This window comes from Fringilla coelebs (assembly GCF_963513975.1).
Source record: "Fringilla coelebs genome assembly, chromosome: 7".
NCBI classification, from domain to species: domain Eukaryota; kingdom Metazoa; phylum Chordata; class Aves; order Passeriformes; family Fringillidae; genus Fringilla; species Fringilla coelebs.
The window spans coordinates 16,372,386-16,388,277 of NC_140035.1; the positions used below are offsets into that span (position 1 = coordinate 16,372,386).

A 15,892-nucleotide genomic window follows, 5' to 3' on the forward strand; every position below is an offset into this window, starting at 1 on the left:
AGTATATAAAGTATATTACATAAAGACACTGTATTACTGCATATTGCCTGATAGGAAAGATACACACAACCTTATTAGATCAGGCAAAAGATACTAACCTGAAAAAAGCATTAATTCTTATCAAATAAACTAAGAGAGTTAAGTTTATCATAGGAATAATTAGAAAAGCAAATAGAGAGAGAGCAAAAAACATTTCCAGCCTGTATTATTCTGAGTCTATTTACATACAGTTTTTGTGAGGAGTATTCATACCTAATTTTAAAAGAATTCTTATTAATCTGAGATTAATTCAGTATGGTGATGAACATGAATAATATAACCAAACCCTTTCAAACTTTTCTGCATTCATCTTCTCGTGCATTGCATCTGGGACAGGCAACATACTGAGCCAATATTTAAATGACCCCCCCAAATGGCTAAATGCTAATTTTTTTCAGTTATAGGAATTGAGTGTTTAGTAGCACAGTGTGATGTTTTTTTCTCTCCACTAATCACAGAATATGCTGATTTTGAAGGGACCCACAAGGATCGTTGAGTCCAACTCCCCACCCTGCCCAGCACTACTCCCAAGAGTCAACACCATGTGCCCCAGAGCATTGTCCAAATGCTTCCTGAACTCTGTCAGGCTTGGTACTGTGGCCACTTCCTAGGGAGCCCATTCCAGTGCCCAGTCACACTCTGGGTGAAGAACCCTTTTCTAATATCCAAGCTAAACCTCCCCTGACACAACTTCAGGCCATTCCCCCGGCTCAATTAGTGCTATAATTGTTGAGGATGTCTTCATTGCACAAGCAACTGTAAATCAAGTTTCCCATTCCCCAGGTGAGCTGCTTTGCCAGCTCCACTGGAAACACATTTATTCTCAGTATCTTGCACGAGTACTGCATGCCTGCAAGCTCAGGCTGTGCGCTGCCAGCAGCCTGCCCCCACCTGCCATCCCCAGCAGCCTGCCTGGCCTGCCACAGCACTGGCAGAGCCCTTGGGGTCCCTCAGAGCCAGGGGAGCAATGGAAAGCACTGGAGAGGGCTCTCCAGAGCAGCACAGCCTGGGGTTAGCGAGCCTGCCCTTTGCCCACCCAGCTCCCACAGCCAGGAGCAGGAGCGCTCTGGGTCACCCAGCCCTGCTGGGTGCTGCTGGGCACCTGAGGTGTCCAAGGCTGGGCCAGAGCCCCCTCCTGCCACACACATCAGTCAAAGCCACATCAGACCAGGCAGCTGGTAGAGCATAGTTTGACTTTTCCCTTCTTGCTTTCCCTAGCCTTACTTTGATCAGAGCAGTCCTCTACCTGACACACACCACCAGCAGTACTGGTCCTGCCAAAAGAATAATAAAATCAGAGATTACCTTTAAAGAAATGCAGGGCTTACAGATGGCAGCTGAAGGCCAACCCTGGAGATCTCTTTGAATCCCAGTGAAGTGTCACCTCTGCTCTCCAGAACTGGCTATTCCAGCCAATGCCAGCACACCTGCTTTTCATTTTCAAGAAAGGCATTTGAAGGCAGCGATCCTTTGGTGCCATGAGTTACCAAAGTGACTCTCCACCTCCAACCTTACCTCAGGAAAATGGCATTTACAGCCACAGCAGGCAAGCCTGGTTGCACACAACTCCCTGTGTGGGCTGACACACAGCAGAATGGAGTTCTTGCATCCAAATCTGACATCTCATCATATATTTTTCATATATCTTTTCCTGTTTTGTTTGAAAGAATAGTGACTTTGTAGTGCAGTGTGAAAGAGTGAAAATTTGGTTTTGACAAAAGATAGAGGAGAAAAAACCCCAGGCTGTCAAGCAGAAAGCAATTCCAAACATTTCAAAATAAACACAGAAGTTTTACCATAACCTGTTTGGGTTTTCCCCCAATAAAGGAAGGTCTCAAGGAAAAAGACGATGCATTTTTGTTTTTTTGGATCTTTTTTATTCAAAAGTTTTCAAAGAAATAAAACAGAAAAAGCTAACAATCTAATCAAATTTACAGTTCAAAAATGTCTTTTGGCGTTTAACAACAAGTCCTAGGAAACAAAACTACAGAGTTATCTTGAACCGGACAAATAAGTTACCACTGGCAAGTTTGTGGCACTAGTAAAACAAAAATAAAAAATTAACTCTCTTGATCATATAGATATCTCTATGAAAATCTTTTTTTTTTTTCAATCTGTACAAAAGGTCTTTCTTCATAAATTAATTTTTTATAATTTAATGGCTGTCTACTATGTGATGTTTAAGTAACTGATTATTTCTTTATGTACAGAGGTTAAATTTCCCAAATCTTACCCAGACGATGAGTATGGCACTTAGTTCAGACATTTCTGGCAGCAACTCTTCCCTCCCTCTAACACAGCTATCATACTGCAGTTTTTAATTAATGCAAAAATAGCAAGTAGTGAGAGATCCAGGTTTGGAAAGTTACCAAATACAGGCAAGGTGCTGCAGGAAGTCTGGACTTTTACAAAGCAGTAATATTCCAGGGAGCATAGAACCAATAATACCACAACTTTTTAAAAAAAGAAAAAACAAAAACACATCTCTTATGACTATGCATTTCACTAGAATCTACACTTCTCAGAGCAGCAATTTACTTTTGAAACTATGAAATGTCACCGACATCTATACTCCAATACTCACACAAAATTTAAAAACTAAAAAATACTTGAAAGAAACAACTGCTTAGCCCTAGCTCCTGAGCTAGGATGATTTGGTCTGTGGAAACAGGGAGGGCCAGCAACCTGTCCCAATACAAAAGGAAATAAACTTTGAGGTAGATAACTGATCATATACAGCTGACCAGAGAAGTACACAGTTTTGGAAGACAACTTAATTTATCATTCAATTTAAAACATATGCAATTGTAATAAAAAGCTTTAGTAGCAGTGAATTATCTAATATGTGAAGTACAAATAACTGTGTATTTATGAATCAGGAATTTCATAGTTTCAAAATTGGTTTTCTTTACACTTAACACTTGTAGTGATGATGTAAAGTGTGGCACTGCTTGGATCCAAGTCTTCCTTCATGCTTTTGTGTCCATACATCAATTAAAATTATAAAACCTAAATGCAAATGTACAAAAAAGGCACATTCTCTTAACCGCAAACTGGTCCGGCAAAAATAAAGAGTACAGAAGACGCGATGCTGAGACAAATCAGAATTATTGGTTACTGGCTCTTTGTTCTTTGGTAAAGTTACCTTTTAAAAGTGCCAAGTCTTTTTATTTTTATTTACCTACTATAGAGAGCTAGTACCCAATCAGTTATGTTTCTACTTAAATCTCAGCATATGTTTGAAAACGAGTCCTTTAGCTTTTGCCATTTTGCTGTAATAGCAACTTTTCTGTTTGCTACCTCTCAGCACAATCCTCATCCTAAAGCACTATCATTAGTATAAAGGAAGGACAAAAACATTCGGTGATATCTCCACCCCAAACTCTCTACTCTACCTATGCTAAAACTAGAACATCAAGTTAGTTTCTGAAAAAAGGCAAAAAAAAGATTTTACATTGCATCATACAGCAGAGTTCCTAAATCATTCAAACTACCAGAGGGAACTATTGGCATATGGCCTTACAAACAATTTATACTATTAAAATTTCCCCAGTCAGAAAATGTGTTTCACACAAAACATTTTTTCCCCTCTTGCATTTCACTACCTTACATATTATGTGAAAAAAATCATTAAAAACACTTACTACACATTAAAAAAGCCAAATTTTCAGCAATTTTTATTGACTACCTTTAAAAGCCCTATGCTGCTGTTTTACAAGGCATAATAGACCAGCTCATTTGGTCAAAGCATTCTACACCATTAGTTTGGACTACTTACTGAAACAGCTACAGCATTGAAAGATTTAAGGCAAATTGGAATTCATAGAAAAGGATAAGACACTTCACACTACATTAAAAGAAAAACAGAAAGCTAAGAGACCAGACACTATAACTGCAACACTGCACTAAAGCAACACTCACACACTGCAAGCACAGAACATCATCTTAGATGTTTTACTATTTTAAACTTCAGAAAATCCATTTCATACAAAAAAAAAAAAAAGATAAAAAGAAACAAACAAAACAAAAATAAACCAAAACACAAATTCTGTCATGCACGTGAATAAGTCTTCGTGGTCATCTGTGCATACCCAGAAATTTGAAGGTTTTTTTTTTTTGCGTCATAACACTTGATAAAAACTTTTTTTTTTACTAAAATAAACCTGTTCATGGGAACAGCTACTAGATGAATTTAAGGTTTTTCTTATGCACCTTATAGAACTTATAGCAAAAATAGTTTTAGTTGATTTCATTATAAATAACATTTTCAAGAACCTGTGCAAAACTGTCAATAATTCCTAAAGCACAATTGATCAGTAAAATCCATGATTGTTTCAGCCTTTGCACCCTTCTCCAGGCCAGGTCAACACTGGACATCTGTAACACAGAAAGGTCAGAGCTAGAGCAGAGTTACAATCACACACCTCTTTTCTAACCTAGCTGTCCACCAAACAAATTAACTTCCTATTTTAGACAGCTGTGAGAAGACGAAATGAATCTGAGTATTAACCTGGGAAGTGACACTGGCAGCGCTGCAGGAACAGGCTGCACCCCAGGACAGAGCCCCTGCTGCATTTCCCCCTCTCTCCCTAACAAGTGCTCAGCACACAGAGCTCCCACGGGGGATTCCTGAGCTGCACTCAAAGCTCTTCCCCTCTTTGTTGTTTTGTTGTTTGTCGCTGTTCCTTTTAATCGACCAAAAGTGGCTGAGTGTGCTACTCCTGTGCCATCTCCAAGGCTCTGGACAAGGAACAATAGCTTTCTTTTGGTGCAGCTTCAACGAGGCTCTGTATGACAGCAAGACAGACACAGCTACTGTGCCTCCCTGATGGTAATACTGAACAGCAAGTCAGGGCTCATCAAATTTGAAGGCAGACTTCTTAATGTACTGGCTTATGTTGCCACATGGGTTTAAAAAAATACCCAGCTAATGACAAAAAAGTTTAGACAATTTTTTAATTTTTCAAAGCAAGGCAAAGCTTGGTATTTTAAGGCTTGTACATTTATAGGTGCATATAAAACAGGTTTGGGGTTTTTTTTTCCAAGCCCCTTTGATTATTTTTCACCTAGGAGCAACTTTTTGAGAAGAAGCTATTAAGTTATTAAATGTAGCTGCCAGAGGAAAAACACTGTATATTTCTGATTGACTGCATCCACTCATGCAAATGTGCTAGTTGTAATTTACCCCTCGAATTATGGGAATATGGGTACTGACTTTCAACAGGACATTCCCAAAAGTGCTGCATGTGCATTTAGAAAGAAGTTTCAGCTTGACAACAGTGACAGAGCCACAACAATCAAGAGACTGCAGTGTTCCCTGTATTTAGGGCACAAAATAACTGTCGATTCCCTCCCCTTCACCTGTCTGAAACAAGACAAGTGCCAGCATGTTCCAGGGACAGAAATACCAAATGCCATGCTCTGAGGCTGAAATCAGCTGGGTAATATTAACCTTCCCCACGTGCCCACTGCTACAGCCTCTGCTGGCACAGATTTCACTTGCTCCCACTGCATGTACATACAGGTAACAGTGCATCTCTGAAGAATAAAATAAGTGGAGAACTGACTTACAGCAGACACACAGAATTGCTCACAGAGCTTGGGTATCTACACAGAGCCATCAATACAAAACATGTCTCAGATGGCAACAACAACTCATCCTTTCAGGAGACTTAAGGCTGTTCCTCCTGCCTGGCCTCAGTCTATGGGGAAAGACGCCGACAGGCTGGGAGAGAGAGGCAGGATGGGGATGTGACATGCAGGATTACGCTTCGCTGGCTCCCACAGATCTCTGTTGGTGAGGAGGTTTTACATGCCCACAGGGAAGACTTAAGGCAAAACAAATAATTCCTTGAAAAGCGGTTAACACCAGGCAACAGCCTTGGCATGGCAAACGTGCAGGAGTCATGATTTTAACACCAGGAGATGGATAACGAGAAGAGCCTGTGGCTTTGCTTTCTGCCTGCCCTGGAAGCAAATCAAGGATGTGGGCTTCCTCTAGATGCCAGCATTTGGCCCGACTACAGGAATAACACGGGTCATGTGCTGTGCTACGCAGGCTCTGCCGGCTGCTCCGTCTGCCAAGTTTCCCCATCGGTTCGTTCCTATCTTTCCATGCAAGAAGCTGTTATGCCAATAATGGGGATGAGAGCACTGCTGTCAAACAGCACAGCTGACCTGCAGGATCAAAGCTAACGCCAAAATGTGTGTTTTGTTGGATCAATACATTTTAGAGAGATATCACACAATGGTAGCACATAACTGATTTTGATTTTTTCAGTATCAAATAAATGCCACAAGGGCTGTAGAAAAACCCTTCTAACATGGCTTCCAGCACATTATTGCAGATGAAAGGAATTTTTCAGTGTGAGGTCTTATAAAATGTGATGTAAAAAATTATGTAGCCAAGTTGCCTGGCTAACAAAGCATTCAAAAAAACAAACAAACAAAAAAAAGATGTGTTAAGGAAGAACTAAATTCCAGAACTTTACAACATGCATCATGGAAAAGGGAACAGTTAACACAAGGAACATTTTTAGGACGGAAATGTACAGAAAGTAAAACAATTTTGTATGAAGTAAGTTCAGGTAAAGCTAATGATGTGCTAGTAAAAAAGGCCATGCAAGCAGAACCAGAGGAAACCCGGAGTCGGAAAGTATAACTCTGGACTTAGAGCCTAATGAGGACATGGATTAAAAACAAATTGACAAAACTCTGGAACAAACTGCTTTTTTCTAGAAGAAAGGATGAGCAGGGAAGTCTTCAGGAGAAAAGATCAGCAAGGATTTCTACCAGACTGCCTCCCCGCCTGTGGTCTGTAAGTCAGCCACCAAGCTGCTTCTAATCTTACATGTACCACAAAACTAAGCATGATATGTCTATCAGTACAATTCCCTTTAGCATTTTGATTCTTGTATTTTTGCATTAATTCATTGTTGTTCTGTATACAGCACGCTGCTAAAATGAACAAATTAAAATCCAACATGATCCAGTTATGGTGTAGAGAAATTATTAAAACAATATTACTCAGAATTCATTAATTAATTTCTGGATCCCAGGTTTCCTTCCCTGGCTTTTGACTCTGGCCAAGATCAAATCAGCTTCACTGTCCCCAGATAGTATCATCAGTATTATTTATATGACATTAAAAAAAAGTTCAATACAGAGTACTGTAAATTATGAAATAAAGCATCTTTGAATTCACATCTTTCATGAGACAGGATGAGCCCCTACCTCACAGTTACTTATTTTGCTGATACGTATATGGAGAATGGTCACTGGATGTCTCTACTGTAACCTGCTGCTGACCACTGGCTTCCTGCAAATAAAAAGGAAGACAAGCCATGAGACACAAAATCAAGCAGCAATCTGTATTTCCACTTGACTCATGCAATTAACAGTCTTCAAATTTAAAATCTTCATCACATTTCTCAAGTGAGGTATTCCAAATTTGAGGTGTTAACTTTACCTTGATGAATATTTCAGCAAACAGAGGAATTAAATGATCATAAATGATCATGCAAACTTTGTACTTCCTCAGATGCTTTGATGAGAATGAAAAAAAAAACCCCTCAAACTTTTGACATTATAGAAATAGAGAGAGCAAATAACTGCTAGAATATTTTCTATCTGTAGATGTAAAAGAGCATTTTGTCCCTCTCCTTTGGAAGGGGAGGGAGAAGAATGAGATCTACTTACCACACAAACACTATGAGCACTGTGATGGGGTTGGCACTAGGCAACACAAAGAATTGTAGGTGGGACTGTGCACCAGGCTCCCCAGAAACCAGGCAATTAATTCAGCTGAGAGTGCTCTGGCAGACAGAGCAATCAGGTAATTACCAGAACAACTTCTCTTGATTCACATGGGCAGATGCACCAAACTGAATCAAACAAATTCTGGAGTTTCTGGATAAACAGACTTTGAAATGAAATGGTTTTTTTTCTTACAGGCTGTGGAAGAGACTGTCTGGCACTCATTCTGAATACATGAGCTGCAGCATGCCTTGTCTAGCTCCTCTCTTAAAGCAGTACTGACCTATGAAAGGCTGTAGGGTAAGCCAAAGCAGGAGATAAATTATTTAGCTTACTTATGTTATGCTCTCCAACGAAAGTAATCCTGTTTGATGGAGAGATTTATTAGACAAACAGGCACAGTCTCCTGAGAAGCCAGGGTCAAATCAGGAGTCTTTGCAAAATGCTACAATCTAGGTCTGCTGGCAGATAATTTTGTACACAGGTAAACTAAGAGAAAGATCAAAACTACAACGCATTCCCTGGCTTGTTACTATTGGAGCTATGTTTGACAAAACACAGGGTTTGCCTGAGCTATGCTCATAAAGCAGATTGTTTTGAGTATGTACTGCCATAAGTACAGGCAATTCTTTGTTGTAATACTGGCTATATTAGTTGAGAATAATGACATTTAATAGTTTTAATACATGTTGCATTCACAGCACATTCACAGTTACAATATTTGTCTTCGAGCACTAATTTTCCTAAGGAAAAAAAAAATGTATTCATATTTCTTATCTCTGGTCTTTTATAAAATATACTGACCTCAACAGGAACTGCTGCTGTCTGGACATGTGTGTACTGGGGGATGTAGGCTCCTTGCATAGCTGTTGTGGCTGGCATGTACTAGAAAGACAGAGACCATTACATTGAGTGAAAGTCCAATATGAAAGTATTCAAAATACCTGTCATTGCAGAACACCTGTATTGCTTAATAAATATTGACTGTATCCCTAAAGCAATGTACAGGAGAGGAAGACTTTTGTGTCTGAAATCAACAGGCTTTCCAGAAAAGTAATTTATCTATTTTGAGAAAACTTAAATTTGGACTTCAAAGACTATGTAAAGGACTTTTTTCCCTTCTCTGTAAACCCCAGTCATCATATTTTTTTTTAACCCCATCTGGTCTGAAAAGAAGGGTCTGGCAGTTTAGAGGCAAGTCTGAATCTCTTCTGATTTAACTTCTGTTCCACACTTCAAGAGATTAGAGTTGCAGAAAGGAATATAAAGAGTAAAACTATTTTTAACCTTTTGAATGCAACTCTGAAGTTATCTCCTGAATCCCTTTCAGTTGTTCTGGTCTATTTTTATTTACTCATTTCCAGTTTCTGATCAGTTAATAGACCGAATAAAAGTATAATTTTTAAATGGAGACAGTTCCTAATAATTTTTAAATGGAGTATAATTTTTAAATGGAGACAGTTCCTAATAATTTACTGAACTTAAAATGACTTATAGGATTGCTTTTTCCCACATGCAAGCTGCACAGGGCTACCGTGATCTACATGCAGTATTTTCTACTTGGGTAAGTTCTATTTGTATCAAATTGCTACATACTGTTCCAGTACTGCCTAATGAAAGATGACTCATCTGCTGTGTCAGAGGGCTGATCATTGATGCAGGCTGTAGTGACATGGTGTGGTCCATGGAGGGAGTCAGAACAGCACCCTGTTAACACAGAGAAACAAAGAAAGGGTTGCAGCACTCGGATTTAATGTTTGGTTTGAGAGTCTAAGTGTGGACTCTCCTTCTGAGGGGATGTACCACAAGAACTCTCCTTAATCCCAGGCACTGACTCGAAAAGGAAGTCTGGGGCATTCTGAGTATTTCACTTGAGCATCTGCAGATGCTCAAGGTGGAAGATCTGCTTTGACTTCCCATTGGACATTAAACCGATGTGCAATAATACACTTGAGAGTCCTGCTGAAAATACTTTGTAAAATATGAGTTTAACCAGATGCTGACTTGAAAGCAAAAATTTGCACATGTTACATGGTACAGATTCACTTAGCTTAAGCTTTGGAATTTCATACTTCAGGAAGAAACTTCTATCTCATCCTTAGGAATGGTGGCTTTGGAGGAGGAACACTTGTGTTCCTACCCCAGACACAATGTTCACACACAAGGCAGCTGCCCTGCTTAGTGGCTGCTTTCATTAGCACACACATTTCAGAAGAGTGACTTAGCAATGATGATTCTTTGTCTAAATACCAGCTGCTCTTGATGACATTTCTGTTGCTTCTGTACCATTTTGTTAGGTTCATAAAATTATACTGGAAACTTCTAAACACTTTAGATTGTTAAATATGGACAGCACACAGGTTTTCAGAATTAACTGAAATGGAAGATTATCAAGAAATTTCATTTTACCAATCACGTTCCACAAAAACACATTTCCAAATATTTTGTATGACTTATGCTTGCAGAAGGTGTTGATTAAAATTAATGGAGGCTCAAAACAAACAGAAATAATTGCAGTGTACTGAAAGCAAGTATTTTGAATCAATAACTAATCCTTAAAATGAAAAAAAAGGAAAAAAAAAAAGAAGTATAGAATATACTTGGAAAAACAACCATGTGATCAGTGTAGATGAAATGAGTCACAGGCACATCAAACACTGAAAGAATTTCCTGTCTGTAGACTGCAGGCTTCTCTGAAAAGCAAATGAGCAAGACAGCACCTGTCTTTGCACAGGCCAAAACTGAACTTCAGTCTAGAATCTAGGTCTTTATTTTCAACTGTGAAATCTCATCTTGTGTACCTGTGAAACTTCTACACCTAAACTAATACACCATTATATCAGCTCTTGTCTTTCACAGCATTATTTGCAGGATGTTGTTTAATGAAAATCTGTTTTGCTAGAGAAGGAAGTTAAACCTACTCTGTGTATGTGTATTTAACATCAAAACCCACAAATACAACAACAATTAAGTGTGTGAGAGGGTGTTCTGGTTCAACATCACCTTCTCTGCATGCCCAAGAAGAAAATGTTCTGCCAAGAAGATTTACATATATAATCTGCATGGAGAGGTTAATTAAAGTCAAGACCATATCCTTTCTGCATCTGGAAACAGACCTGTTTGTTAACTATGGGAGTGCATGTATTCAAGTGTTATTATTAGTTAATGCTCATCTCAAGAAACCCAGTAGGTCTCAGATGTAATGGCACTTAATTGGCAAATGACACAGACAAGGAGCAAAATATCACGGGAGAGCAGAGATGAGAATGCCTGACAGTCTGGTACAGATGCCACAGCCACAAGTGCAGGGAGACCAGCAGTACTCATGAGTGGTGAAGCCAGAACAAGCTATGCAGGTTTGCTCAAGTGAGTGCCCATAATGTCATTCATATCACTGCATCCATCTGCCTTTCACAAATTATCCAGTCTGAACTATTGTAGACCTATTCCAAAACACCAGGTCTCCAATTTCAGCTCCTGAAAGGTAGGCAGTATGGAAAACATTTGGCATTTGCAAAGGGCTTTCCATTTCAAGTAATATAAAAGAAAACAAAACCAAAAAAACCCCATCACCACTAAGTTTCCTCTTGGAAGTTTTCTCTAATGGTCCTCATCACACTGATGCTCTGCAGTTAGCTTGCTTTTTTTCCTAATGAAATAATGCCCCAGTTCAGGTTACTGTCTTTGTTTCATTTTTCATTTTGATCCATGGAAGTAATTGGGCAGGAATTGACTTACTTCCTGTGGTTTAAAGTATGTAAAGTGTTTATATAGCAGATAAACACAACAATGAAGAAGCATAAAAACTTACTGGGTGCTGCATTATATATGGTTGAGGCTGCATCCAAGAAGGACTCTGAACCTAGAACAAAATTGGCATTTTAGTTTTCATTTTACACTTTACTCCAACTTAGATATAGTAATAACCTAAATCATGTTAACACGCCTCCACCCTTACTTATTGACTTTTTAACCCAATTAGTCCCTCTGTGGAACAACATTGACTTCTATGAAAGATGTATTCATTGTAACCTGTAAACCAGAGACAAGATTGGGAGACCATACACCACATACAGAACAGAAGACAATGTTTTTAGTGCAGTTTTCAAAAACAGTTAAAGGGCTCAAATAGATGAATGGCAGATTTCTGCTACATTGAAAAAGGAAGCTCCTTCCATCTCAGAAATTCCTTTGTGGAAAAATAATTGGGATCTCAGAAAGTATAGCACCATTTGCCTTCTAGTGTGATCTGATTAAAATAAATTATTGTATTTTCACAACTGAAAAAAAACCCCAGGAATTCTGCTGTAATTTGGCTGTAAAAAAATCAGGAATTCTTGTTCCAGGAAAAAGAAGATTTAGGACTACTGTTCTCTGAGACATTGTGGTGTGTTATTCCCAAAGCACAGGAAGAGGAGGAGGTTCTGAAGAGAGTCCCTGCTCTTGCAACAAGCATATTTCTCTCCAAAATAGCTGATGGCCCAAATACTTCAATGGCAGTAGAATGCCCAACTTGGCATGACAAAGTGAAATATAAAAAGGGAGTGTAAGGGTTATATTGTTATCCTGGTTAAAAAGAGCTGGTTTCAGCAGCTCTCTGAAAAAGTGTGCAAGAAATACTAAAGGTAAGGACAGAAATGTTTCCTCCCCACCTGCTGTAGGTGTGCTGGGCAAGGCAGGAATCTGACCTGCACTGCACACAGAGCAGGCTCACCACTGCTGCTGGACATTTAAAGCCTTTTAAATGCCTCTACCATCATTCCCAGAGTCCTGTGAACAGGACAGGTAAACACACAGCCTTGAAAAAAATCCAGGTGAGGCATTTTCTGGAAGATGGAAATATTTCTTGCCTCCTTTTGGTACTTAGTGTCAAACCAGAGCTGGGTTTTGGTTTGGTTTTTTTTGCCTTTTTCAGTCAGGAAAAGAGCAAACAGGAGTTCAAAAATGGAATGGAAAAGACTGGAACACTCCCTTTCCTCAGGCAAAATCTTAATGGCAAAAATACTGGCGCAGCCTGACTAAAGCTTTGGCTAATCTCACACTGTGATAGTAACTGGCTCAGTCATTTGGGTACACAGGGGCTGCAGAAACAAACATTAGCCAAAACTTTACTAAATTTGTTTACCTGAATAAGAATAAATCTAGCAGCAGGTTATACCCTGCCTCTAAGAAAAAAAAAAAAAAACCAACAACAACAAAACCCAAAAAAATCCCTTTGCTTGTGTGATATGTGCTGTTGTGTAGAAGACAGAAAGATGCAGGTTTCAGTGAGAAGGGATCAGTAATGAAGATGTGACTAATACTCAAATTGTGAAACTCTTCTGGCTACGAAACTCCTTCCTCCCCAATACAGAATACTTCAATTTAATTTTCAATTCCAATTACTGTGTCACTTCAAGCATAATGATATTAATAACTCCATCCACAATAATTTGAGCTCCATGCCATGTATATTGAAATACTGGTAACTACATTTCTGGAAACATAATGGATTGTGGTCTGTCTATCTCAATAAGCCCAAAAAATAATACTGTACTGCTAAGTAGTATGTTTCCATGCCAACTTCCAATTTTTACTTGGCTTCTGAATATCAGAGAGTCATATATTGATAAATAATTTATATTTTAATAAAGAATAGCAGTTAATTTTACTGCAATATTTTCCTGGGTAAGAACTTACTGTAATTTCTGAGGTAATGCAGTACCAAGCAAACTGATTCAGTATACTGAAAAATATAGTCTAGCACTGTCTGCCGAGAGCAAACATTGTGTTGCATAAGTTACCTCAGAAATTAATATAAAAATAATGCAGCTGCCCTTCACACCAGAGAACACTGTTTTAACTCCTACACAATCCTTTGCTCATGCAAGATGGCATTAGATCTCCAGACTAATACTAGACAATTCTTTCTCATCCTCCTCACCTGGAATTGAAGGCTACATGGAAATCTCTGCAGGAGACAGCTGATGAAACAGCCCCCAGTGCCCCTGCCAGCCTTCCCCCTCCCCTTTACACACCCTTCCACTCACATTCACACAGAGCACATCCAAAAGCTCAGCGTGTCTCTCTCACTAGAAGGCAAACAGCCTCTTCTTCCCCCGACACACAGAGGTGAGAGTTTTCTAAATTTAATTATTTTGGGTTATTTATGACCCGAATCACTGCTGTTTACTCCATCTATGTGTTAAACAGTAAAATGCCAGAAAAGCTCATGATTTAACGTACACTGCCATAGTTGGCATGTCTCAAGTCGTAAATCCAGAGCACACATCTGAGACTGCCATACTGGCTGTATTTAAAGCAAGCTGTATGTAGACTGAAATGCAGGATGCCCTAAAATTGAGGATTCCTAAGAGATCTGTATCAAAGTGCTCCATACAATTTCCCAGTGTGTTGGATTGTATATCAATATCACTTGTGAGGACTCAAGACGGCACCTATCAAAATCCCTCTTCAGAAAGCTTTGGACCAAAAATGTCCACAATTTATATTTTAATTTATTATCCAAAATAAAGTAGCCTTTGGTTTAGAAATAGTGTCCTAGGCTATTAAATGCTTTACTCCTAATACAAAAACACTGAATTTGAATCCTAAAGTAATTTGAACTCGGAGGTTTTTTTTTTTCAAATTTCCTTCTCTACTGTCAAGAATGTTTCTGTACCCTTCTTAGTACAACTACATAAGATATTATTGTTGGGCTTGCTGAGAAAAATACCAAAAGAAGTTGAAAATGCATGGAAAAACATCTTTTAAAATTAATTTAATTAAACCAACAAGGCTTTAAATAAAGAATAATTACTTCATATATACTGGTGACATAAAAAGAATTTGACTGAGAGAAAATGAAAAATCTCCCGTGAAACACAGAAGTGCCTACAAATCCCTCAGCCATCAGATCAAGTGGGAGACTTGATTTTGCAGGACACCAGGGTCCCATTAAAGCACTGCTCTTCCTGAAACACACACTCAGGTTTTCAGGCTGTCACTTTCATGCTGTACCCCACAAGGAGGCCACTTCATTAAAATATAGCATTATTGGAGACCTCATAAAACCAGATGCAACAATTGACAAATAAACATAAGTTCCAATGAGGCATTTCAGCTACCAAGCTCTAAATACAAACCTGGTATGTAGAAACTGGAGAAGCAATATATGGCGTAATAGATGTCTGAGTGATCATTCTGTTTGCTGTAATACTGTAGGGTGATGGATAAAATCTAGAAAATGCAGAAATATTTATTAAATGCTAGTTCTGTGCATCTTTCATAATGCAAACATATTTTTTTCTTAGTGTGCCATTACTCAACATACCCATTTTGTAAAGCAGCTGTGGTTGGATCATATGTGAGTGTCATTCCAGCCTTAAAAAAAAAAAAAAAAAGTGGAAAAGAAATAGTGGACAAAATTAATTTTAATTTGTAAATTACTTCCCTTATTCTTTCTTTAGTTGTCTCATTTTTAACTGAAAATTTGTATTGAAATAATTTATTAAAACTTAGGGAAAGGTTAATTGACAGAAGTAATTATACAGTAAAGAGAATTAGCAATATTGTTTGTGAATACAAGTTTCCATGTTCCCATTATGAGGAACACAACACAATCTATTAAACACCTGGCCAAAAGTACATGTGTGTTTGAGATTTGGGGCATGCACATGATTATGTTAGGGTGCTGCCTACAGCAGATGACCTGTAAGATTGAATGGGGAGTGCAGTTTTCCAGAAGGCACATTTGAATTTTCCTGTGTAATATAAACGAGGTGTCTAGGCTTGCTAGCTACACTAAGTCCATGAAACTATTATCTTGAACTTTAAAGTTTAAAACAACTGTTGACTAAAAATAATAATGCTGCATGGCACTATACTATTTAAATCTTGTGAAAGTGATGTGCATTTTAGTGTTGCATAGATCAAAGGATTATTTCTGCAGGTAAGCACAGTTATGTTTCTGGTGGTTTAATAATATGAGAAAGCTGAAGTTTGTATTATGACCAAGTTGAAGGAGATTTTACTGTTCACTTCAATGAGACAGGACTCGGTGTTTCACATTTTGGCCTCCTCTCCTCAGAAGAAAGACACGGTTAAATATTTCTTTTAC

The 15,892-nt window shown here is 38.5% G+C and overlaps 1 protein-coding gene across 3 annotated transcripts in view; it reads right to left on the reverse strand.

The window, feature by feature from the left end:
* Nucleotides 1–1,907: 1,907 nt before the first annotated feature.
* RBMS1 (RNA binding motif single stranded interacting protein 1) overlaps nt 1,908–15,892 on the reverse strand; it is a 143,114-nt gene continuing 129,129 nt past the window's right edge. For all 3 annotated transcript variants that reach the window (XM_084209593.1, XM_084209594.1, XM_084209592.1), the window contains exons 8-14: nt 15,107–15,156; nt 14,919–15,012; nt 11,606–11,656; nt 9,391–9,501; nt 8,599–8,679; nt 7,273–7,357; nt 1,908–4,416 (exon numbers count right to left, since the gene is read on the reverse strand). In XM_084209593.1, coding sequence (XP_084065719.1) covers nt 7,280–7,357; nt 8,599–8,679; nt 9,391–9,501; nt 11,606–11,656; nt 14,919–15,012; nt 15,107–15,156 — 465 coding nt within the window. In that variant the 3' untranslated portion in view covers nt 1,908–4,416; nt 7,273–7,279. The remainder of the gene's footprint in view (nt 4,417–7,272; nt 7,358–8,598; nt 8,680–9,390; nt 9,502–11,605; nt 11,657–14,918; nt 15,013–15,106; nt 15,157–15,892) is intronic.